Raw genomic sequence first — 26,378 nt, forward strand, 5'->3', positions numbered from 1 at the left:
TATCAACTCCGAAAATAAAACAATGGGAATTGCTTTTGTTTGAATTGCGTCTGCCCAAAATAGTTTCGTGATTGTGAGTAATGACCGAAACAAGGGGTGACGAATGTAACAATATGTACTATTCAAAAATGTTCCACTAAGAGCCTTGTACTACACTCTAAATTTTCCGTCCCGAAGTATTATTATTCATCCGAATTCACAAATATTGATTGTAATAATAAAATAAACTTTATTCGACAGTTACAAAATTTTCAAACGTCGACAGTTTTTGTGGCCACACTTTGAATTTACCTTTTTGTAATTCCCTCCATGATTTCGAATATTCCGTGGAATGTTTTAAGGCACTATAGGATAGTTTAGAATCAATATTTAAATTCAATTTGCTTGCAACTTTAAAAAAACATTTCAACAGTTCCAACTTGCAAATTTGCAGTCTACCACTCGACGTAAACCGATTTTTCTTTGTGACACCTTGTTTAAAACCATCCACTGCCACTTCCGGTTTACTATAAAACAAAACCGCATCATTTCAAACATAAAGTATAAACAATCTATTAAAAGATATTCGAAACATACCTATTCTTGATGTATATTATACTGGCGGGAGCCGGTTGTTTAGTTTCACATTTTTGTGCGTCAAAGTTCCGCAGTGTAGATAGAAATAAATCTGGAATATGCAGTGTATACTTTTTCTCAGTTTCACATTTGCCTTGATTATCATCAAATCGTTTGTATAATGCTCTTTCAAATGATTCTTTAGAGAAATTTTCGTGGCCGATTGTAATACTCGACAAATAAATGGGTTCCTTCAAAAGTAAACTCAAGAAACTGCCTTGAACTCCCATGTGGATCCACTTGGCTAGTTTATCACTGCAGGAGGCTGATAGAGTTGGATCTCCGCGTCCTGGTTTGGTTCTCACTGCACCTAGTACGTGATATGCACTTCCAGATTGTCTTTCATCCACTTTGTCATCATGTGGTAGACATTTTGCACCTGTTCGGTGAATATCTAATTTTATTCTCTTGGCTGCATTTTCGCCATTATCTGTGTTTTTGACAGTGGAAAGATTGTTAGGTGTTGACTCTACGACCATTCCATAATCAGATATATCTTGTTTATAGTCGTTTTTAGGAAAAATCGAAGCATCGCCACATGGCATTAAACTTGAATACATATGGAATTTTAAACCCTTTGCAAGTTGGAACAATTTACCGTTTTCTCTCTCTAAAATATCACTCTGTTCTTTTAACATTTCGTGATATAAAAATCTAATAAATGCACGACGACACACAACTTCCGCGTGTGAATCGTTAAGTATAACTCCATCCGGCGACATTTGTGATTTACCAATACATTTTGTTCCTGTGCCCATTGCAACTACTTCCAACTTATTATTGCTTTCTACTAAAATTGCGGCTATGACAGTCCATTCACTTATGGTTGGCTTACCGGTTTTCTTTAAACTGTTGTATAAATCTAATGAAACTTTTGCAACATTATCAGCAAACATTTTTATAAATGATATAAAACATGAACTAACTTGAATTTACAAAATATATAATATGCATTGTTAACAAGAACTTATGATACAATTGTTGGATCCCAAGCAAACTTCTTTTGAGGCAAATGATTTAAAATTTTCAGATCTTGTTCTGGTATTTTGAAATCCAAGTTAAAATTGGCAATAATGTGCTCTTTTCTCAATGATTTTGGAATTATGCCTACTCCCTGCTGTAGTGCCCAAGCAAGAAGCACCTGAGCTGGTGTTTTATAAAGATTTTTAGTCACTCTTTGCACATTTGGATCATTCAGTAACACATGTGAGTCGGATGTGCCTCCTAAACTACAATATGCCTGAAGAAGAATACCATTATCATGACAGAGATTTAATAACTCTTGTTGGTAATATAATGGATGCCATTCAACCTAAAAATGTGGGTTTTACTGTTGAGAAGTACCCAAATGTTTACGAATTTACCTGATTAACAACTGGCATGACACCATGATTATTTAGTAATAACTCTGTCATATGTTGCACAGTATAATTAGATACACCAATGTTTCTAACCCAGCCCCTATTCTTGGCTTCAATTAATGCTTGCCATGTTTGACTCCTGATAATTGAGTTATCTTCTTGTTGTGGGCTTTTACCCTGCTGTCCTGGCCAATGAATTAAGTATAAATCTACGTACTGCACCTTTAACTTGATCAAACTGCTTTGGACTACATCAAGTATCTTTTCAAAATTGCCATAAAGATTTGGAGCTGTAATTTGTCATAATATAATACAATTTCTTTGATTATTTGGAGATACTAACGTAATTTGCTCGTTATAAAGATATCTTCTCGGTTCAAATTATATTTTGGTAATAAAGTTGTTAATGCTTCGCCAATATCCTCCTCATTGCCATATACAACAGCTGTATCAATGAGCCGATATCCAGCTTCCAGCGCATAATCCAAGACTTCGTATATTAATGCGCGCCCACGCACCCTGAAAGTACCATCTAAAATGAGCGTGGATATCAGTAAAGATAATAGTTAAGCAGTATATAATTCGTACAGCCAATTAATGGCATATAATCTCCACTAATGAGGCGAAAAACTTTTTGAGAAGACATAACCATACCGCTACTCACACTCGTTGATTGAAACTGAACCATAAACTAAATGCGCGGGTTATTTGCGACAAGTTCCGGTTGATATAAATTGAGTATTGGCGTTTTATTTGCAATAAATGTTGCTGTTTGTAAACAAATTTATATTACACTTGGTGGTTTATTATTAATCAAAGCTTATGAAACAATTGCTGGGTTTCCTCCAAAACGTTTCTGAGGTAAACTATTTAAAATGCGAAAATCATCATCGGGAATTACAAAATCCAATTTAAAATTTGAAATAATATGATCATTATTCAAGGACTTTGGGATAATTGCTACTCCATGTTGCAGTGCCCAAGCCAGAAGTACTTGAGCTGGAGATTTATGCACATTTTGCGCAACTTTTTGAACTTCTGCGTTATTAAGTAACGCATTTGAATCAGAAGTACCTCCTAAACTAAAGTATGCTTGCAGGAGAATAGAGTTTTCTTTGCAAAAGCTTAGTAATTCTTGCTGATAACACATTGGATGCCATTCAACCTAAACAATAGAAATTAGATATAATTATGGTAAATTTAATATTACATATATCGTATTCGTAGACCTGATTAACAACTGGCAATTCATGAGGATATCTATCAATTATTTCTCTTATGTGATGATCAGCATAATTAGATACACCAATATTTTTAACCCAGCCCATGCGTTTAGCTTCAATCAATGCTTTCCATGTTTGAGCTCTAACATGAGAGTTACTATCATCACGTGGATTTTGTCCATGTTGACCAGGCCAATGAATTAAGTACAAGTCTATGAATGTTACATCTAACTTGACCAAACTACTTTTAATCACTTTTAATATGTTGTCCAAAACACCATAAAGATTAGAAGCTGCAAGTATTACAGTCTAATAATAAATTACTGTTTTTTTTACGAAATACGTACGCAATTTGCTTGTAATAAATATATCTTCTCTTTTCAAGTTATGTTTCGGTAGTAGGCTTCGTAGCGCTTCTCCAATCTCCTGTTCATTTTCATAAACCACCGCAGTGTCAATAAGACGGTATCCTGCACCAAGCGCGCAATCTAATACTTGATTAATTAATTCGCGCCCACGCACCTTATAAGTACCATCTAAAATATCATCATTAGGCAATTGATTGTGTAATTTCGTGGTCAGACATACAGCCGACTAATGGCATACGTTCTCCACCCATCAAAGTATAAACTTTTTCAGAAGACATTGTTTTGCGCACGTTCCAAAAAATTACAACAAAAATTTTAAATTATTGACAGATTACATTTCAAGTAAATATTTTGTGACATGAGTCAAAATAAACAAAAAGTGTTATTACATCTGATAACGAAAAAATATCTCTTTCAGTCATACTAAGAAATAAGATTTGATATTCACTAAGTGTACGCGCGAATGTATGAAAAATGATTTATTTGACTGCAGAGCTTTCCACACAAAGTTTGAGATAAAAATTCACTTGCATTTGCAAGAAATTAATGATAATTTCGAGTCCAAACAACAAGTAGATTTATTTCAACATGAATGTAAATAATAGTTGTAAATTAAAATACTTCCAAAATGGCTTTTATTATTACTAGTTTTTAAATTAGTAATAATTAAAAAATCGCTAACAAAACAGATAGCACAGTAATACACTCAGTGTCTGTTTCTCTGGTGTAAATTCTCTATCAAAACATTGTTTGATTTATAATAAAAGACGTGTCAACACATCATTAGTTCAAACAAAATTGTCATAGTTATAAACCAATATACACTAATGAATATGTGGATATACATATATTCATGTTGGTATATCAGAACAAGATAAATATAAAGAACAGATGTAGAAAGAAATAGTTGTTGAGTATATCCCAATAATTGGCTACAGATAATATAGAATTGAGAAAAAATCTACAAAAACAAAAGCTGGTCTTGTTTTCAGTGTTTTTGCTTGTTTGGATGTGGTTGTTGCAGATGCAGAGAGGGCATTTCCTTCTAACAATATATTTATGGGACTCATCTGACATCATATCTAGAACAAATTAGGAAATTAATAAGAATGCATCTGCATATTGGTGGCAACAACTTACACCATCAACAGGATCTGCTTCATCTGCTGAACTAATGTCATCTCCAAATTCAATGTCTTCATCCAAACCATCCTCAACAAATGTAACTGTTTCATTGATGCGTACTGTTTCTGGGAATTCACCATAAGTCTTCAAATTACGTGCTTCATCTGGTGTGTATTTCAAAATGACATCTGCCTTTGCATCTTGGTAATCGCGCAAACCAATTAAAATAATATCACCTTGATTTATCCAGACTTTTTTGCGTAGTTTGCCACGAATGTGACACAGTCGTTTCACACCATCAAAGCACATTGCTTCCAAACGGCCGTTACCCAACATTTTTGTTACCTGTGCATATTCTTGACCGTCTTCCTTGAATACGAGTTCGCGCTTCTCGGTTTCGTTTTCGTTCTTTCCCCTGCGACGATTTTTACCTCCCTTTCCTGCACAACACAATGATTAGTGAAAACATGATCGCGATTTATGCCAAAAAATGTGCCCGATCTTGCTGCTTGCTCATGTCATGCAGAAAACAAGGTTATCAAGCGCGGTTCATACACTTAGCACAATGTGTTTACCTTTATTCTTCGGCATCTCGGTGGAATTGATAAACTCGTAAAATCGTCAGGGCAATGATTGTATTATATTTACGATAAATTTCGGAAAATCTATTTTAATACTGGAAAATCTACGCGGAACGCAGTGAGACGGCCAGATCCGTCAGTTCCGAGCGAAGAAAGAATAAGAGGGGGTGTATGCGCACGCGCTCTAACAAATTGCATGTTGCAATTGTCAAAAATGAAAATAAAATTGCCAAATATGACAATAAATCTGAAAACAATACATATTACTATTTATTCAATCAATTCATTTTCATTACATATGCATGAACCAATAATTATTGCCCAAGAGGAGTGTATAAGAAATTATCAGAATGGCAACGTAGCGTTGAGCGACCTCTGCTTCCGTAGACGACGTAGGCTCACGTTGCCGCTTGCTGCTTCTCGTCTTATTCGTGTCAAAAATGGCTTCCTATTCGGATGGTCTGGAACACGAATCCCATGTGAAACGCATTAAATTAGATTTGAGTGGGTCCAGCAATGGAGTGCCGCGTGACGATGGCGACTTTCCCGGTTTTTCCACAACGAATCACGTCCCGGCCGATCCCGCAGAAGGTAATTTTTGCAAAATATGTTTTCCTTTAGGCGACGCATTCAGATCCAATATGGCGTGCGTGAAACGATAGGAGTTGTCGGCGGACATATTGGTAGGCGTGGCAATCTCCCCGATGCGCCAAAAATGAACAACGCTCTAGAAGTACTGTCAAATCTCGGACATTTTTCATTCATGTGATTCATGTTTACGACGGCGGTTCAAATAAACAATTTCAACAGCAAATGTGCGATACTCGTGTAATCAGTGTTCCAAATATTTGTCAATTTACTTCGGCCAGTTCGACTATCTTCGGCGTTTGACACCAAAAATGTCAAAATAAAATTGATTTTTTTTACTTTTGAAAATTATTACAAAATAAATTTACATTAAATGATAACAAATTGTTTCTTATTTTTCTTGGTAGATATTACTCTGAATAAATGCCTCGTCTAACGTTTTCCTAAAGTGGAAATTTTAAAAAGTGTTGCGCGCTTTAAGTTTTTTTTCTTTAACTTAACCTCAACTAGAATTTTAAATTCGAATTTCGGGGTGCATATTCGTATAGTTTATAATTAGATACTATGAATTTGGAAAAGTTTATATATCTAATATTGAAAAAAACGCATATCATTTAGGATTTCCGTTGGATTGTGATTCAGGTTATGAAGCATCAACCATGGAATCCATAGCTACACCATCACATCAATCAGATTCTTTAATCCAGACACCAACTCACCCTGACATTTCACAAGATAGCATTGATGCTGATGATGATGACAATGTTTCAACTGTTAGTGAATTGAGTGGCCTCTCTGATTTATCAGGGCAGGATTGGAAACCAATGCCTGGAAACATGTCCTGGGTAAGTTTCAATTGTCAAAACTTTCAAATTAGCAAACTAATTAATGACTGAACTATAGATACAAAAGCAAATTCATAATGGGGTTGATCCAAGAACGTTGCTTGTTGATCTGGGAGTTGAACAAGATCAAATTCCTCAGTTTGTGGATGACATGACACTTTGGAAATTGATCATAAATATGTGTGTAGTTATTCCAAAGAGACCCAAATTAAGACATGTTAATACCTTGGATGATATTGTCAGGTTATTAAAAGGTATGTTAACATTTTATTCCTAAATTTAATTTTAGTAATAATTTGAATCTTGTCTTCTAGGTGCAAAGAAAATAATTGTGCTTACTGGTGCTGGCGTTTCTGTATCTTGTGGCATTCCGGATTTTCGGTCTCGAGATGGCATCTATTCCAGACTTGCAATTGATTTCCCAGATCTGCCCGACCCACAGTCTATGTTCGATATCACGTATTTCAATTTAGACCCCCGTCCATTTTTCAAATTCGCTCGGGATATCTACCCAGGAAAGTTCAAGCCCAGCCCGTGTCATCGATTTATCAAACTTCTGGAAAAGCACAAAAAACTCCTCCGTAACTACACGCAGAACATCGACACGTTAGAAAAGGTCGCCGAAATCGAACGCGTCATTGAATGCCATGGTTCGTTCGCGACGGCAACATGCACAAAATGCGGCTACAAAGTAACGGCGGATGCCATCAGGGACATTGTGCTATCGCAGAATATTCCAGTTTGTGGGAAATGCAGACCGGATATTGGAGGCGATATCTATAGCCAATCTAAAGGACCGAGAACCCGGAGAGTTGCGGGACCTTGTTTCGGCTGGCATCATGAAGCCAGATATTGTTTTCTTTGGCGAAGGGCTACCGGACGCATTCCACGATGCCATGTCCGACGACAAGAACGAGTGTGACCTGTTGGTTGTTATCGGCAGCTCGCTCAAAGTTCGGCCAGTCGCATTGATCCCAAGCTCGCTACCTGCTCACGTTCCGCAAATTTTAATCAACCGCGAACCGCTGCCGCATTGCCACTTTGATGTTGAACTTCTGGGTGACTGTGATGTTATCATTAATCATCTATGTCATATGTAAGTATAACATTTCAACCTATGGTCCAGTTTGTTATTTTTGTTTTGTAATGTGCAGGTTGGGTGATAGCTGGAAGGAAAGTATTTATGAACCTGAAATGCTCAAGGAAACATTACACTTGTTACCCATATCATCGAAGCCGACGAAGGACTGTCAATGCGTTGATGAGTCCTGCATTAATTGTGATTGCAAACAGAAAACACTGTCAATTAAAGAACGTCACATGTCTGTTGATTCAGCGCGAGATTCTGGTATTGGAGAGAATTCCAACTTTACCGACGTCGAGACCGTCAAAGACATAGACGAGATTGAGATTAAAAAATTAGACACAGATAACTTCCTGCCAAGTTTCGACTCGGAACTTGCGAGTGCTGATTTTCTGCCGAAGGATAAGGATGATCTGATTACGTCGGGATGTAGCACGTCGATCCATGAGCCGAATTCGTTCGCAAACATCTTGGACTCGTCAACGGAGAACAAAGATGTTACCCAAGAATCGGAGACAAATGACGATTTGTCCGGATATTGGGAACCGAAGCAGAAACGAAGCATCACTGATCGACTGCCACCGAACTCGTACTATCTGATAAATCCGAGTCGCTACATATTCCCAGGCGCTGAGGTCTATTACGATCCAGACGAAAAATGCAGTTATCTCGAAAATACAAGTTCAGACTCCTCCGACTCGGATGATTCTGATGCGGAAATCCAGGATGTGTCTATGTAAATTAATTTATTTAACATGGTAATTGTAGGTTAGTACACATTGAAATTGTTGTTTAGCTACGGATTAATACGACTAGTAAGTTATTGATGTTGAGGGCTTCATAATTCTTACACATAATGTCTTTTACGAATTATCTTTTATGGAACCAATCATGACTTTTCTAGTTGTAACATTCGTAACGTTGTTATTAAATTGGAATGCGTGGTGTTTGGTGTGCGTGTGAACTTTCATGAATGTGATTTCTGAGCGTGGATTATTTGGGAATGCACAAACACCGACCTAAATAGAATAAGCAAATTACAAAGAAAGAAACGGAAAAGATTATAAATATGGTTGTGTCAATTGCAGAATTTTGGTTTTGTGATCTCGTTATTAATTTAACTAAATTTAGAGGATATATGTAAGCATGGAATAGCAAGAAGTAAATGCAGCGCCATTATCGGCGCATTTTCTCGTACCTTGTTTTTATATAGACGGTTTTTATAATTGTAAATTATTTCGTACCAATAAGCGTAATTTAATTAGAGTAGATTACGATATGAGATTCAAGCAATATGTTCTTAATACGTGTTTCTTCATTTCATGCATACATTTTCGCGCATCATGGTTCATTTAATCAATTGTTATTCATCTTCATTTATTTCACGACTTGTCTTTGTTTTTTTTATTATTATATATTTTTATGATTTTTTTTATTTGATCAGTTTCATATTTGAGAATGACGAACCCGGCAGACCGATAAAATATTGTACATACGAAAAATGCAGTGGGATGACACTTTAAAGAATGAGTTTAGAATTTATTGTATAACTTCACGTCGCCTTATTATAATTTACGCAATTTATTTATTTTTTAATAAGCAGGTGAAGTATTCGAAAACAAAAACTTCCAAAAATTAATATTTACCTCATATACATATATGTTAAATATATTGTAACAGCCAGTATATATTTTTGTTATTAAAAGAATTCATTTCATACAACATGCAACATAAATAATTGTAAATGAATTGAATAATCTGTAAATATTGTTGATATTGTTAGGGATAACTCTGTAAAAGCAGGTTGCTGGCTTTGCAGCGCGTGGATTGCCCGATAGCTAGCCAAAACGAACGACGGAAACAGATATTAAGTATTGTATAACTATTTACTGTACTGTACACTAATATTACTTAAACATTTTTTTACGATCGAACTGACAAATAACAAAATAAGAGTAAAGGCGACAAGCGAAAACCAGAATTTCTTGTATGTAGTGAGACCATGTAGTTGGTTGCAATTGGAAATGATTTCCACACTTGAAATCCTATCTGTAAACTCTGCCGCGTAGGTGATGTAATTACACATTTAAATTTGCATTACATGCGTACGAACAGTCCTATTTATTCAAATAATAAACAAATCAATATTTTTTGTAAATTAGATAATGAAAGATGGAACATCGTTTGGAACTAATATTTCTGCATAAATATATTGCACTTCACGAATTTGCATACAAATTACTGGTTCTAACTTCCTTAACTCGATATTCCTATCAAAATCGTAATTTCCGATTAACTTGAAAAACAATCATTGCTAAAGTGTATTATTGATCTGAAGAAATTTCATTACTCAAGTCATTAATTATTGTTTAGCCAGAGATAAACTAAATTACAGACTAAACACTTGTTAGTAAACACATTATCGAACACACGTGGAAAAATAAATACAAAGTAAATTGAATAAAATGGCAATATGTAATTATTTAATCAATAACTCAATTAATACTGTTATTATTCATGCGAGTACTCCTTTTTCATGCTGAAGAAACACAATAATGCATATGGAAATACAAATTAATACTGAAATACAATTATTTCTCCGATAAAATAAACAAACATGAAGAATATGCAAAAAAACGTTGTGGAAGCAAAGTGGAAGCTCAAGCAAAGAATACAGATAAACTAAATTTAGGGACTACTTGAAATTTTCAATATTGCCAAAAATAATCCTCTATTGAAAAAACAACTGTAAATTATAAATTCTCAACTTGGGAGGCATTGCAGCCTCCCAACAACACTTGAACTCAAATCGCGTAGACATAAAATTTAATCTCGATTTGATATCAAATGTGAATTTTTAAGTAGTTCCAAAATATAAAAAGAACGATTATAAGTATAATCCGATATCAATCGTAATATCAATTACAATTATGCGTGTTTCCGTTTTATCAGCTTTTCATTTAGTAGGTGCATTATTAAAACAAGATAAGGATATTTTAGAAGAGTGGGATTTCGTAGTAGATATATTAATGTCCGTCAAATGCGAAGCAAATGTGTATAGTTTACTTGATTACTTCAAAAATGTTCTCAAAATTTACGCGCAAAACTCGTTGCTTACTATGGACGGCGATTGTTGGTGGATTTCTTACTGTATTCAGTTTAGTATTCGCTCTTGTTATCCTGCCGGTTATAATAGACGCAGTTCTTTCGGACGTAAGTAAAATTAATTTAAAATTTAAGTTTTGATTTCATGATTATCATTTCATTGTTACAGTATTTGGTCTTGAAAGAAGGAACAGAAGCATGGGATAGATTTATGGAGCTACCTTTTCCAATGGACTTTAATATTTATTTTTTCGAAGTTACTAATCCTGATGAAGTAAAGATTGGTGCAAAACCGTCAGTGAAACAAGTGGGACCATTTATTTATAAGTAAGTTTAAGAAATTATTATATTTTGTATTATATATTTTCTTACTACTTTTTCTTTATTTCCAATGCAATTATTAGAAATTACCGAAAGAAGAGAGATGTAGAAATATTGGATGATGAACATGTGTCTTATTATACTGTTCAAACATTTGAATATGACTATGAACGTTCCGAATTATCTGATGAGGATGAAGTGGATGTGTTGAATTTTCTAGCAATTGGACTTTTTCAAATACTTGAGAACGCCATAATCGATTTTGAGTATAAAATAGAAGGGCTCCTTCCACATGTGATTGGCGACAGTGATCTACTGTTTCACAAAATGAAAGTGAAAGATTTCCTCTTTGAAGGCACAGCGTTTTGTGATCCTACTGAAACCTACCTTCCAGCAAAACTCATTTGCTTAGTTGTAATGTTGTTGAATTTAAAAATGGTTAACTACAATGATGATTTAACTATGACTTATAGTTTATTTGGTTGGGTAAGTTGAACAATACGTAAGAAATTTCAAAAGATTTTCAATGATTTTTATAGAAACAAAATGCCACCGATGGGAAATTTGTAGTAAACACAGGTGAACTAGACATAATGAAACTTGGTCAAATTCAAACATGGAATGACATGAAGTACACACAAACTTGGAAAGGCGAAGAAAGTGACTGTAATAAAGTATCAGGATATGATATAGCTGTGTTTGCACCCAATATGGAGGAAGGACAAAATTTTGACATCTATTCAACCGACATTTGCAGGTAAGTTGATTATTAACTCTTATACGCGTGGGTGAAACTATAAGGTCCGTAAATCGATGCGATAACAACCGATTCGTTATATATTAAACATTATACATGCATAATACAATTTAATTCTGTGCGTATATTACAGCTTGTAATTAATTATTGATTCACGACGTTATTAGATATTGATTTCGTATTGTTTCATTGCGCTGTAATCAAAGCGATAATGAGAAATGTAAATGATATTATTTTCCGTTCTACAAACTCTAATTTACTCACTTATTCCGAACATTATTTATATAAAAAACACACAAAAGTCTATTTCCCATGCATATGTATTTCTTGGCGTTTCTTATATTTAAAATTGTGGTAATTTGCAAATGACTAAGCCATTAATGCTTTTAAAGCATGAGTATTTCATGATGTGAGACAGTCTCAGAATTTTTAATATTTAATGCGCAAAGAATTGTTGAATGTGTCTAGTACACACATGAAGGATGAATTATTAATAATGACAAATTATAGCAATATTTGCCTGCATTGGCTATTTTTGTACTTTTTTCAATGCAAAGAACTCAATAAAACAAAGATCATTTTGGCGTTGCGGTACAAAACTCACAGTATACAATTTGCTCGTTTTGAACCAAAAGACTAAATATTTAAGCAAATTAAACACAAGGAACAAAAACTCATTATGACTATGCAGCTTCAACACTTCTTCTGCAATTTTGTTTGTATATTTAGCAAAATATATAACTATTATATGTTTTCACAGTCAGATTAAAAAGTTAAAAATAACTAAATGACAGGGCACTAATCTAAAAGATTCTGAGAACATTTAGACAGGATATAATATGTTTTTCCAAATAGTTTAGTTAATACAGGTGTTTATTAACTCCTATTGTAATACGAATCTCATTCCAATTATAATTATATCGATTCAGACGATAAAAACTATCGATTTCATTCAACTCTGAAATTCCTAATCTGACAAAACACTTAAAAGGTTCTTAATCAGTAGAATAACTACGTAAATGCCATCAAATTAATCTCTCATGATTCAAACTCACTTAAGCTTTTAACTTGTCAATAACATTAAAAGGGTAATTATTTTCGAAACAAACAAAGTTTAAAATGTCAGTACATATTCATATATTCCAATATAATTTGTTGTATTTTTCAACTTTTTTCATCAGTATAATAAAAAGTTTAACATAACATACATCTTATAATAGCGACATTGCATAATTCTAAATGCTAATGCAATTGCTTGAACATCACGTAAAAGTTAATGATGGGTCAGTAACTTAAGCATCCATGTACTTCAATAACGACTTCACCATATCTTTGGGATTAGTATTTGGTCCATGTCGTTCGACGGGCTGGCCGTTTTTATCGATGATAAACTTGGTGAAGTTCCACTTGATAAAGTCGCCCAGGATGCCGCCTTGTTTATGTTTCAAATACGTGTAGAGAGGATGAGCATCTCCGCCGTTCACGTCTATCTTATCAAACATGTCAAATTTGACGTTCTTCTTCGCGACGAATTGGCATATTTCTTCATTGTTGCCGGATTCTTGCCCTCCGAATTGGTTGCATGGAAATGCGAGAATTCGCAGCCCCTTGGATTCGCCATATTCGTCGTACAACTCTTGCAGTTCGGCGTAGTTATTCTTGGTATAGCCGCATTGCGACGCGACGTTTACGATCAAACACACATGGCCCTTGTACTGGTCGAGGGAGACGACGTTTCCTTTAATGTCGCGCGCTTGGAAGTCGTAGATCGACTTTGCTTCTTTCGGGTTCGGGGGATTCGTGAGTTCTGCCATTACACAAGATTCGCCTACCTTACAGGTATCTGATGCCGACGAGCAACTAGCGAAGAATGAATCGACTGCCGCTACCGGTCGTAATAAAGGCAGCGATAGCGCTGCAATGTTGATTAAATGCACACCGCGTAGTAGTAGCATGGTTCACCTTGGTTACTTACATATGATCGAGAATACTCGAACGCAAAAGCGCAACTCACGCAGCGACACGGCGCTGCGCATGACCAATGCGACTGTTGGATCACGTTACTTGGGTTTATTTTGAATTTGAGTCTTGCTTCATCACATAATAAGTTCTTGCGTCATGAAAACGATAATATCAATACTGATAATAAGTGTAGTATGCCCCGGGTATACTCATCCGGTCAAAGTTCATTTTGATTTGTAAAAATCAACGCCCAAAAAACAATATTGGACCTAGATAACATTCAAATTAATAAACTCGCATCGCAATTGTTTCAGGAACATTTTGCTAGACCTGAACTGTTCTGAATGTTCTAGAACCTTCGAAATGCTCACAATTTAACTTCAATGTAGGCAACTTTCTACTCACTCTACAGAAATTTTAAAAGACACATTTCTGCAGATACATTTTATTATATTAAATTATAAAAATTTCCTTTTATCATATAACACTGTCAACCACACAGTCACAAATCATAAAACGTTAAATATTCAAGTATTTAGTTGATGAAAAAACTACCTAACTACATTTACCAATACTTATTCAAAGTTTCCACCAAAGTTATTGGCTTGGTGGCAGGCGTGAATCGTTCAACTGGTTTGCCATCAGCATCAATAATGAATTTAGTGAAGTTCCATTTGATCTTATCCCCCTTTCCTTTTGGATCTGGGAGTTTAGAGCTCAAAAATTTGTACAGAGGATGTGCATTTGGACCATTCACATTTATCTTTTCAAACATATCAAATTTGACATTGTATTTTTCCACAAACTTGCAAATTGCCTCTGGTGTACCAGGTTCCTGAGCTCCAAACTGATTACATGGGAATGCTAGTATTTTCAATCCCTTGTCACCAGCATATTTCTCATACAGATCCACAAGTTGTTGATAGTTAATTTTTGTATGCCCACATCTTGAGGCAACATTTACAATAATGCTAACATGACCCTTGTATTTATCAAGTGAAACAGGAGTACCTTTGATGTCGTTGGCGGTGAATGCATAAATTGAGTCATCAGCCGCTTTATCACCGTTTTCCGGGATTGCTGCAGTCTTCTGGGTCTCTTCAGCTTTTTTAGTTGCCTTGGCAGTTGGAGTTTTCTTGGGTTTGGAAACTTTCTTAGCTTCCATTGGAAGTTCCAATGTAGGTTTCTTGCCGCCAGCAGCAGCCGCACTCCTTGTTACACGTTGACTCATGTTTAGACAAAATAAACGTATAAAATGTGCTTGGTGTGATGATCAAAACTTAGAAACCACTATCAACACTTAACCTTCTAGCCGGTTTCTGGCCACAATTTTGTTTGCGCGGGAATCTGAGAACTTGTTTTAACGTGTGTTGAAACAACCGTTACAACCAATCAAATCAATGCCGCACCCGCCTTTCAGTCAAAACAAATAATATTTAAAACTTTCATAATAGATACCATTTACTTATCGTTTGTTGTCTTCTTTAGAACAATGACAATGAATTACATGGAGAAAAGTAAATTTCGAGATGTCAATGTTTACAAATATGGTTTCAATAAAAATACATGGAGAACAACGAACTGCTCTCCGGAAGAATCTTGCTTTTGTTCAGATTATACCAGAGGATTAGATGGAGAAAAATCATGCTTTATGGATGGGGTCCAAGATGTATATCCATGTTTAGGAATACCAGGATTGGCATCCTTTCCACACTTCTTACATGCTGATGAAAAATATTCCTCAACTGTCGATCATCTACACCCAAACGAAGATGAGCATGGATCGTATCTGAAAATGGAACCCGTAAGTTCAATATTGATGTAACCTGTGGTATTTTGTTTACGACCCTTTCGATTTATATATAGCTCACTGCTGCTCCATTGGAAGGTTGGATCAGTCTTCAAATTAGTTTAATCACACGCCCAATCAAACTGGGTGGAAACATGGTGGAAATGACTGAACACTTGAACAACACCGCAATGCCATTGCTCTGGCTTCAACAGGTGAGCTAATTCAGTGTATTTTAATAAATTTTTGGTAAAATAACATTATTTGTTTTAGGGAGTCACCATTACTGACGAATATTATGACATTATTGATTCCGCAATGACTCTTCTTTTGGTAGCAGACATTTTGAAATGGGTTTTCGTGCTTATATCAGGACTGGTGTTTATGTTTGCGGCCTCCAAACTATTACTAGGAACAACTTAAATGTAAACATATTCTGAATTATATTAAACATGTATCTAATTAATTAATTTATTGTGTATACTTGAAAAGAAACTAAGGTCCAACACTTATATTAAGTAGAAAAATATCTCCCAAGCATTTACATCATAAATATGCGTTTTGTTGTTCTAATAAAACCGATATTGGATGGTCAAAAGTCATGCAACCAACATATGTAAATACTTAACAACATTTATGTAAGGAACTTAACACTTTGAAAGAAGATTTATGTTATACGCGATACCCTGTTGGCATGCAATCATTACTAAAATTATTCGATTTTACGAAAGTCAGCAAACGGTTAAAATTTAGATCAGTTTTCGCCTTCTCGGTCAAACCACAATAATCTTAATTAATTGTCGCAAGTACAACAACATTTGATGTACTACTGCGTTTCAACGACGTCGGATCTATAATACTAGTAAATAAAACAAAATAACATCTCTACGCAATACATGCAATGTTTTAGCACTAATTGTCCTATGATATTATCACATTATCGACAAACAGTTGTATATGACAATATGTCAAGAACATAAAACTTAAGGAAAGACTAAAATAAAAGAAAATCGTGAATCCGACGTCCTGCCCCGGTCCCGCTTTCTGTGTAATACCATTTCGATCTACAATCACATCGTTTTAGTGTATTTACTTTTTGGTTCTTGTGTATTTTCTTCTCTTAATTTACTTCTTTTCGCATATATATAAATATATTTCACTAAAAACTACGAAATCACAGTCAATGTGCATTGCGTGATTGAAAAATCTCGTCTAACCGCGCATCGTCCTCCGATTCGCAACCAAATACTATTGATGTTCCGATATAGAATTTCTATTTTTCAAATCTAATGCTTCTGGTAATCTCTGTAACCAAACTAGAAGAACTGGCGTTCTTTGGCGAAACCTTTGCGAATAAAGCCTCTCGTAGATCGAAATACTATTAATAAGCGCTTCATGACTCTAAGATTTCGTTGATGCTCACATAGGAACCAGTTAAAAAGCCTACAACGCCAAAGCAGATCAGGAAGAGATTTTTCCACAAGCGCCAATTGAATCGGCCCATGCCTGGATCCTCATGGAAAGTGATTAAGTCAATTAAACCAGGGAAGATCAAACCGAGCGTTGATAAGCACACAGCACCGACCAATGAGATAAAACCTCCCAAGTTTGGAATGGCAATTGCGATCGCCACAGTGCAGATGATTAATAGCCATGCGAACACTGTATTCAACCCAGAGTTTGCGGGCGCCAAAATGTTGCTTCAAGTTCTTCCAGATAATTTCCATTGGCACGTAGAATTGCAAGCTGTAGGTGAAGAAAATGGCAACGGCGATCATTATTTTACAACTTGGGCCAACCTAAAACATTTCAATTAATAAAGTATACAGCAGAGTTTATTATGAATATACTTACACTTCTTCTTTCGGCAAATTCAATGTAATACTAGGTTCGGTAAATTCGCCATATTTCAAGAAACCGAAGAAACCCACAGCAGCATACAATGAAATGACAAAACTCATGCCAGTATTCAAGACACCGGGGCAACCGATGAAATGAGTGGGAGTCTTCATGTTGTTTTCCAAAGGCATAACTACACCAATACCCTCCAGAGCAAAAATGGCAGTGCCGAAGAACATCGGGAGCTTGGTTACTTCAACAAAGTTGGGTCTGCCCGATATCGACGGGAGATCAATGAAGATGTAATAGAAGGTAATACCCATACCACTGGCCATCAGAATGTTAGCGACCATCGAGAACGGAGCCAAATACTTAAGATTCCTGATAAGACCCATCAACAGTAACAAGGGTAACAGCGCTGCCATGTAGAATCGCACGTCTACGTCCGATTCAGAATGAAAGTCAAGAACCTGCTTGACGTTCTTCGCAATGAAACCTATATACACGCAACAACAACCTAATAGATCTATCACGAGAAACAGGTTAATCATTGCTTTGGCAAACCGAGACCACTTGTGTAGATATTCGGGTCCTTGCAGGAAAGCAGCTTCTGCCACTTCGGCGAAACCCAATGATGGCACCCGCGTTCTTCTACATAGAACGTGAGCACTTTTCACTAGTATATGCACACAGTAGGTGCAAATCAAACCAATGAGGAACGTGCACACCAGGCCGAAACCAAGCCCAGCGTTGGCGAATGCCAAAGGCATTGCAAGAATACCACTACCCAGACTTCCTTTAAGAAGATGGATAAGGGTATCCATATCCCTAAGATAATAATTAGTTTAATAAAAATTCTTAGGGAAATAAAATTCGTATTAAATAACTTACGATGTCGGATGGTCCACTTTTCTATGTTCAAATGGGTCATAGTCATCTGCTTCACTATTTTGAGCCGGCCCAAAGAGTGGAAATGTGGACCCATTGGCAAGTGGCACTGGGACGTCATTTTTTTCACTTTTGAAACTGAAAATCAGTACAAATTAGTACCAATCACTTGATCATCTTTGCTCTAATAAACATGGTCAAATAAAACATCATCTGCGCATTATAACTAACGATCCGATAAACTAAATGAACTTAATGGACAAAGTAAGTGTGCAAGTGGGATGGTAGCGACCGAAAACAAAATACTATAGTGTAATAAAAGGAATGATAAGTTACTAGTAGGTATACAATATCATTGATAACCAATCCTAACCAAGTGCATCAAATATTCTCCTAAAGTGATACAAATACGAATGCATGTAAAAATCTTAAATAAAATATAGTAGATAATAATTAAATGTTTGTTTGTACCGTTGGAGATCCCATCATCACCTTTCTGCAGCTCTCTTCAGCACTAGCAGCGCAAAACGCGTTGCGGCAACAGCACTTGAGGCAGCTCCGATAATTGCCAAATTTGTTTATGAAAGACTTTAAAAAATATAATCACAACAACACAATTTATATTAAGAAGCAACAGAACAGTCAATTCAATGGTAAAATGGTAATGGTTAACAATTTTCATGTAAATATACAATGTATATTTCCACAAATATCCATATGTATAAACCGCAATTATTTGTTGAAAACTTTTCCGACGTTTGTTTATCTGTGGAATTATACACTGGCCGGCGTGATTTGCAAAATAATAAAATATTGAAACAATGAAAAACTATGATTACAATGTTAATGAAATTACTTGAAACAACTTTCTATCGTTGAAGATGAAAATATAACAAAATATTCTTATATATTATTTACCTAAAATGATGATAAAACACTAATTTTCATTCATGGCAAGCTCATAAGTAATTAAATCTATGTTCATGTCGTTATAATTTATAACTATGGTTGTAATTATACTCCGACGGTTGTTCGTGTCATCCTGGTAATTAAATGTTGGAAGATATCGGAAAAAATCAACTTACTTTGTCATTATTACTTGGGTGTTTACTGCGACGCTTTTTTGATCGTATTGGGAGATCAACTGGGGCCTCTGTGAACAAAGAAAAAACAGATCCTGTTAGATTTTCCTAAAATATATAAGATTTGAGAGACACATTGTCTAAAAACTTAAAAATAAACATAAAAAGTAATAATATTTATTCTATAATAGAACAGCCATTGGGACGAGATGATTAACTCCAAAATAAGATTCTAGTGCGTCATTACTTTTTCTAATGTTGTTTTTATGCGCCATGGTTCATTTGTTCGTATTATCTTGATTCGCTCGTTTTCAATTGGCGAATTGGTAACCGCGCACACGAATTGAGGTCGTTTACCTACGAATTTTAATGTCTGCGAAATTATGCTCTGGCGCTCTTCGAAAATAACTTGCGCATGTGTCGGATGCGCGCATAACATCAACAACGCAGTTGCGAAAACTAAACGATCAAATTATCTTCGTAACAGTTACTCTCTGAACGCTATTTCGATCGCCCTGCTGGCAATTCACATAGCAAATTACAACAATAAGCTCAGCTATGCTAAACAATCTCAACTAGGCCAAAAATATTAATCCAAACAGGAAGTGCCTTGTATATACCTAAGCTCCTTGAGTTTATTTAATAAAAATATTTCAAGATGGTTGCGTCGTGATGAAATTCGCCATCATTCAGTTAAATTAATAATGTGACTTAGAAGCTCATCATTGGCTTTAATTAAAGTTATGTAATTCAATGTTTTAAATCATTATTGTAAATTACGTGTTGTTAGTTCAGAAAGCTGCAATTTTAACTGATTTAATATTCGCACACAATCGTCATGTGGAGTGCCGCCATCTTGTCGTCGAGTTCAAGTTAGTTAACACGCACATCGCACATGTGCGAATAGAAGTCTCAGAATAGATTGTAGTGGAAAGTTACCGAGTGCCCATTACGCGCCCCACGTGCTTCTAACATTTTTGGGTCTGCTCTTCGGCATGTCGCGCAGCCACCCAACAGGTTTTACCGACCGGAGTAGCATCTATCGGAGGCAAATCTTTTCTGACCATAGATCTCTTTGAAATTACAATAGCCATAAAATTACAATTAGAAAAGAGAAAATATTTCCTGGAAAGTACTTGCAGTTCTAGAATTTAAAATGGCGTCAGGTAAAAAGTTAATATTACTCTATGTCCTTCAATGAGTTTATGTTGCCTTAGATGTGTTGCAATGTTTCGCAATGAACAATTTTCTGTAGGAAAGTTTAGCATTGCGTTGAAGTAAGTTATGACTAAGTTTTATGTTATTTAAAAGTAAAAAGTTATTTTATAGCACATAATAATGGCGCGTGTGCACTCCGCACGTGTAAACCTACACGGGGTTTGCTGCAGTTAAGTGCATCTGCATGTAACACCAGTTTAAAAATAAACAAAAGCAATGGAAATTTCCACTCTCGATGTTGGAAGCAATGTACGTACGCGGAGTAAACGGATACCGCATTGTTTTTTGCAAACGCGTAGGTGGCGTACTTCTTTTAACAACCGCAATGAGTAATGATAAGACCAATTCGATAATACCAGCGATGATAAATCGGTGATAACATGTTTATGTGTCACAAAATTAACAAAACGCGTGTGCCCGTTAACACCCGGCCGGTGATTAGAACAAATATCAATTTTTAGAAAGTAAAATGGGTAACTGTAGTCGAAATTCTTCCTCAGTTCTAATTAAAAATACATCAACATTCGTGTCAGTGCGGGTAATTTAAAATTGCATGCGAATTCCAAACACAGTCGCGTTTTTTTTGTGTTATTTTTCGATGTACAGGTAGACGGTTTGCGTAATTTAAAACCCGTAAATCGCCGGTTGCAAAAACAGGGAATTTAATTCGTATGTGCCAAAAAATAATAAAACTAAATTAAACGTATTTATAACAAAAGAATCAAAAATAAACAGAAATACCTTTCCCCCAACATGCAAGGGTGCAGCGAGTTCTTTGTTTTTGAGCGACATCTTCAACTTAACGGAGAAAATCCACACGGAACGAACGTGGAAAAGAGAACTGAATGAACGTCTACTTATACCAGCAGTAAACACACGAATGTCTGCTTCGAAATTTGCTTTTACGCCTATAGGCAGCGGCAGCGATCACGTCCCCCACCATCGTTCCAGTATGTTTGAACACGAAGAACCATTGATTTATTTGATGCACACATAAATCAAAATGACCATTTCGACCATTCCAACGTCTAACAATAATAATACTCAGGCAAAAAATGGCAAGTAACACTTGTTCCCACTGCGTTAGCATTCAAACTTTTTAAAACCTAAATCAAACAAATGATTGCACACCCAGTAGGTTCATTTGTTTATAAATGCAAAGAATACCAGTCTGATTCAATGGTTCAAAATAAGTGCAAATTAATAGCTTAATTTATTTAACGCGTTCTGGTTAAGTACAATTTAATGTTATGCAAATTTAGTTTTACACATTTAATGCAATTAAATCAACATTTTGTAAATTTTAGGAAACTTCCAATCAGAAAACTGATCAAACTTATCTAATGTTTATAACTGTAGTTTTCAATACAAAACTATAGAATGTATAGATAACTTTTAAAAAAACATGAAAAATATTTGAAATCCCAAAACAGGTTAATTTTACTTCTGAGAATTTCTTCAAATTTCTACTTCTTTTATGTCATGTTTGAGACCATTCATAATAAATGGTATTCTGGTACGGGTATACCTCAAATGATTTCAAAGTACGTATGTATTAAATCTCTTTTCCTCTTATTGTGATTTTTCTTCACTAAATGCATTCACCATTCATGCATCACGTATGGCTCAGTGTTTATTCAGCAAGCGAACATGTCTGAACGTGTCTGTGTTCATTTTAATACAGGATGTTGCAAAAACAACCGGAAATTAATGTTTATTATTATACGATCATAAAAATAAAAACAAGTTATTATTTTATGACGGGCGCATGCAATTTAGACTTGAATATAGGATGTTTGTAATAAATAACAGATCATTATTTGTGTAGCAGGTAGTTTGTGTAGATTTTTCAGTAGGTGCTGTATACTATTTTGCATCTCACTTCTTACATATTCAGACGATTCCGAGTTTGAATTTCAGTCCTTTTAAGATAGTGTGGGTATAAAGGTATGAGTGTAGGCGGGTAAATTCTCAGGATTTCAGACTATCAGCAATATGATGCAATGTTAGGTTTTACTTTGCTGAATTGTATTGAAGTGGATGTGATTTGCACTGAACGATATGCCGACATCCAATTGTAACCAAAACACAATAAATTGCCTGCAGTCATACATTCGAAGGTCATTTTTTAGTATTTTTAGTCATAATAATTATTGTCATCTAGTGCTACGATTGACGGATTGACCAGTGCCAGATTTACGTCACTACATATAAGTACCAAGTACCTACTAAATAAGTAGCTAGAGAAACTTAAATTTTATTTATCTTTGAATCCGTTTCAAGTTCAACAAATTAAAAGTAAATTATTTTAATATGTTGTCTCTGTAAGGGACTCGTTATTTTTATGAGTTTGAAGAAGTAGCAAATGGAAAAATTAGAATTTTCTGAGACTTTTAACAACAATAAACAGCAAAAAAGTTGCGTGATTAACATGATTATACTGTGAGTAGTTTTTGTGCACCTCATGATTCACATGCTTCGGTCATGTGAGTGTGCGTAACGAAATTTTAATTTTTTGTTTATGATTGCTACCTTACTAGGGAAATTAATTTAAAACCGTTTATATCTCATGTAGATATTCTAAGTGAAGTTTAGTCATGGAAATGTAAACCATTCTTCAATGTCACGATAGCAATGCGTTTGTATGTGCATGGTATGCTAAACTAACTTGTAGATTTAACTGACAATTCTTACAAAGAAAACTCGGAACTTTGGTAGTTATAATATAGAAATAGTAAATTTGTAAGCGTGTCTACTATTCAAAAGAACCTTGTACTTACAATATTAAATACTAAAGTGTTAATTTTAGTACTTTAGTACATTTTTGTTATCGCTTGTAACGATTCAATCGATGGAAGGTATTCGTCCCCACCGTTGTAACACTATTGTAATTTGATAACAATGTGTGGAAAATACCATGATGAATGAATGGTAGATATATCAACTACGCATGCAGTGTTATTTTTTTCTGATAAAATAGAGGTGAGACATTAAACAAAGTAAGTAATTCAAATAAAACTTTAGATGGAATAATAATCGTACACTATTGTGTGCACGATAGCGCGATTATATATTATTAAAATTATATAATACATAATAATGTTTAATTTGTTAAATTTGACCATTTACACAAGTTTAAGATTTGAAGTTTGGTTTTATGATTAATTTCCCAAAATAAGTAAATATTCAGTTCATAAAATCGTTTTACTGAAGAATTATTCTAGTCTTCTTGTGATGAATGATTTATATTTACAATAATTTACATTTTTGCAACGGAAGCAGCCATAAAATAGAAATACCGATGCTTCAGCAAGGTTGTCCGTAAATATTTACTATTTGCAAAAGTTCCCGACCTGTGCTCCAGTGCAAAACTATGATTCATTCATAATAAAATATTAAACATAAACTAGTTAACTAGTTATTCATAAAACAATTCTTTGAATTAGTATTATTAATAAGTTCACTTGCAAGTGAGAAAAGAAATAATATTCACGTACGTGTTTAACAACGTGTCAATTTTGCACGAAGAAAAATGCGCAGTAAAAAAATTCTTTAATATCATGTTACAATACGTGTCACATTGTATAGATATAAGGATATGTCATAAGAAGTGCTTCCATGTTGAGTTTGTTTATACTTTGTGTCTGATTTAGCGATATTAATGTTGTTATTGTTAATTAAGTCGTCTGATCGTAATAATACGCACAATACATTTGTTACTTTATTGTGCTAACAAGCAACGAGACGATAAAAATTACTTAAATTGAGTTTAATTTTTAATTTGATCAAATTGGTGTATTGCTAATTCGTATAAATTTTGAATGAGAAGAGGATTGCAAAACGGATATTACGTAAATAAGTAAATGGCTAAATTTAACATGTGTACCTAAGTGTTTATGTTATTTTCAAGCCAATAATTGAAATTGCCCTTTAAATTTGCGATTAAACAACATGACGTGCATCCACCCACAGAGCTTTTGCATGAGTGCTTTATTTATTTTGGCATAGAACTTTTTAAATATAAACTTATTTAATTTTGATTTAAGATTTTAAGAGAAATGTTTATTAAAACCATAAATTTTGACTTTAAATTAAATTGTCATTGAATAGGAAGAAAAATACGAAAAATAAATTAAACTTATATAAATATTAATTTTACTAGAGTAGTTTTGCCATTTTGGTTGTGGAATTAAAGTTAATTTTGGATACTATTTATTTGGCGGATTTTAAAATTAATTTGATATTTTGAAGACCCCCTTAACCGCGATTTATAAACTCTGCAAATAAAATTAAAATTGGAGAAAGTTTGGCATGTGTTTTTGTTTATTTTCGTACGAACACAAACATTACGCGGTTCCTAGCGATTTTTTGGCGGATAATCCTATTTACATTCACACCACCTAAGCGAATAGTGAAAACTCATGCGTTGAAAAAAAATCTCATTCATTACAGCATATCTGTACATACTTATACTCACGTATGTTTTCAGAGTTTTCACACTACGCGACTCGTATAAGTACACGTGTTAAGTAATAAAGAGTAGTTTTATTTTTATTTCTCAAAAATATGTTTGTCTCGTATTTTTCTCGCCCGTGACGATTTGTAGCAAAGCTGTCGGCAGAATTAAAACAGTTTCAAAGGTTTCAGGATTCAGTGCGTCAGCGGTGTTGGATTACTTAATGCGTAGGAATATTTACTGTTTTGACTGGCAAAAAATGTTTTGTTGTGCATTGCACAGGAAATTGAATTTTTTTTTGTATAGCACGTGAAAATTAAGGGTCAAGATATATTAATTAGATAGCTACAATTTTTTTAAAACTTTGGAGACGTTTATTTGTCGCAATTTGAAGATAATTAAAAAAAAAACATTTTAACCTCAAAATATGAAAGAAAAATTGTAAAAATTACCAAAAATTCACGTTATTTTAGTGAAATAAACAAAACGTAAACAAATGATTAGATCATTTTACTACTATATTCTAACATTTATCTAAAAATGGCTGCAAATAATGACTCTAACCTTAAAAATAAATTAAAATATGTTTTGAGAAAAAACATTTGTTATTTTTTAACCTCACTAATTTTCCTCAAAATATTTCAGTGTTAAGATCTCTCCCAATATAAAACGATGCGTGTCTATAGGTCAGCATCTGTGAAGTGCGTAGCAAAGCACCAGCTATTTGGGACGCATTGTATATATTTAGAAAATGTGTCCTGCACTCTTTTCGCACATGACCATTGTCGGCATTGACCAAACGATCGGGAACCGTCTCGTCTGGAGCGGCACTAAATTTGCGAAACACATTCTTCCCCACTATTAAAGTCCTCCTTTCTTCCGAGCGCCCGCCCCGTTCAATTACACTTTGTGCGTCTGAAAAACGGCGCGCCGGTAGCACACTTACTTAGAGCTTTTGAATATTTATAAATAGCTTCTGAATGCAGAATGGAGCATGAATGCGTTCGATGTTATCCGTGTTATGCAAATTAATTCTACCGAGTGTAGCAATTACCGGACGACAGACTAGTGACTCAGTCGCGGAATGCAATTTTGTCAGGCATTGTTTAATTTGCTGCCAATATTAATCGTGATAATACATAACTGCTATTTTTAGTCATGGTACGCATGT

General features: G+C 34.7%; 8 protein-coding genes and 1 pseudogene across 8 annotated transcripts; 2 read left to right on the top strand and 7 right to left on the bottom strand.

Moving 5' to 3' along the window:
- Positions 1–209: 209 nt before the first annotated feature.
- Positions 210–1,511, bottom strand: Adat1 (Adenosine deaminase, tRNA-specific 1). The gene is made up of 2 exons (XM_065304027.1): positions 577–1,511; positions 210–506 (listed from the first exon to the last, which is right to left on the bottom strand). The coding sequence occupies exons 1-2, from the start codon at positions 1,509–1,511 to the stop codon at positions 230–232; spliced, it is 1,212 nt and encodes a 403-aa protein (XP_065160099.1). The 3' UTR covers positions 210–229.
- Positions 1,498–2,719, bottom strand: LOC135793192 (uncharacterized). Its single transcript, XM_065304028.1, has 4 exons — positions 2,565–2,719; positions 2,320–2,508; positions 1,980–2,266; positions 1,498–1,927 (listed from the first exon to the last, which is right to left on the bottom strand). The coding sequence occupies exons 1-4, from the start codon at positions 2,662–2,664 to the stop codon at positions 1,583–1,585; spliced, it is 921 nt and encodes a 306-aa protein (XP_065160100.1). The 5' UTR covers positions 2,665–2,719; the 3' UTR covers positions 1,498–1,582.
- Positions 2,720–2,759: 40 nt separating this feature from the next.
- On the bottom strand, positions 2,760–3,981 carry LOC135793194 (glyoxal reductase-like). Its single transcript, XM_065304029.1, has 4 exons — positions 3,788–3,981; positions 3,547–3,735; positions 3,206–3,492; positions 2,760–3,141 (listed from the first exon to the last, which is right to left on the bottom strand). Exons 1-4 carry the CDS (start codon positions 3,843–3,845, stop codon positions 2,797–2,799), a joined length of 879 nt encoding a protein of 292 aa, XP_065160101.1. The 5' UTR covers positions 3,846–3,981; the 3' UTR covers positions 2,760–2,796.
- Positions 3,982–4,185: 204 nt separating this feature from the next.
- Positions 4,186–5,436, bottom strand: LOC135793195 (eukaryotic translation initiation factor 1A, X-chromosomal-like). The gene is made up of 3 exons (XM_065304030.1): positions 5,268–5,436; positions 4,708–5,132; positions 4,186–4,649 (listed from the first exon to the last, which is right to left on the bottom strand). The coding sequence occupies exons 1-3, from the start codon at positions 5,281–5,283 to the stop codon at positions 4,644–4,646; spliced, it is 447 nt and encodes a 148-aa protein (XP_065160102.1). The 5' UTR covers positions 5,284–5,436; the 3' UTR covers positions 4,186–4,643.
- A 244-nt stretch (positions 5,437–5,680) lies between these two features.
- LOC135793190 (NAD-dependent protein deacetylase sirtuin-1-like) lies at positions 5,681–10,028 on the top strand. Its single transcript, XM_065304026.1, is given in 6 exon segments — positions 5,681–5,864; positions 6,480–6,706; positions 6,765–6,960; positions 7,021–7,489; positions 7,491–7,802; positions 7,861–10,028. Coding segments are annotated over 6 exon segments (2,025 nt in total). The 5' UTR covers positions 5,681–5,713; the 3' UTR covers positions 8,531–10,028.
- Positions 10,029–10,814: 786 nt separating this feature from the next.
- LOC135794459 (sensory neuron membrane protein 2-like) lies at positions 10,815–16,194 on the top strand. Its single transcript, XM_065305761.1, has 7 exons — positions 10,815–11,003; positions 11,065–11,222; positions 11,300–11,702; positions 11,756–11,973; positions 15,424–15,739; positions 15,802–15,939; positions 15,998–16,194. Exons 1-7 carry the CDS (start codon positions 10,842–10,844, stop codon positions 16,145–16,147), a joined length of 1,545 nt encoding a protein of 514 aa, XP_065161833.1. The 5' UTR covers positions 10,815–10,841; the 3' UTR covers positions 16,148–16,194.
- Positions 13,087–13,997, bottom strand: LOC135794464 (uncharacterized). Its single transcript, XM_065305771.1, has one exon. It carries the CDS (start codon positions 13,926–13,928, stop codon positions 13,266–13,268), a length of 663 nt encoding a protein of 220 aa, XP_065161843.1. The 5' UTR covers positions 13,929–13,997; the 3' UTR covers positions 13,087–13,265.
- On the bottom strand, positions 14,365–15,263 carry LOC135794463 (glutathione peroxidase-like). Its single transcript, XM_065305770.1, has one exon. The coding sequence runs from the start codon at positions 15,164–15,166 to the stop codon at positions 14,501–14,503; it is 666 nt and encodes a 221-aa protein (XP_065161842.1). The 5' UTR covers positions 15,167–15,263; the 3' UTR covers positions 14,365–14,500.
- On the bottom strand, positions 16,182–21,653 carry LOC135794466 (proton-coupled amino acid transporter-like protein CG1139; annotated as a pseudogene).
- Positions 21,654–26,378: the final 4,725 nt, after the last annotated feature.

The sequence above is a fragment of the Atheta coriaria genome, unplaced genomic scaffold (assembly GCF_025399875.1).
Source record: "Atheta coriaria isolate IRGN ID8LTWV9N9 unplaced genomic scaffold, Caltech_Dcor_3.1 hic_scaffold_6_pilon, whole genome shotgun sequence".
NCBI lineage: Eukaryota > Metazoa > Arthropoda > Insecta > Coleoptera > Staphylinidae > Dalotia > Dalotia coriaria.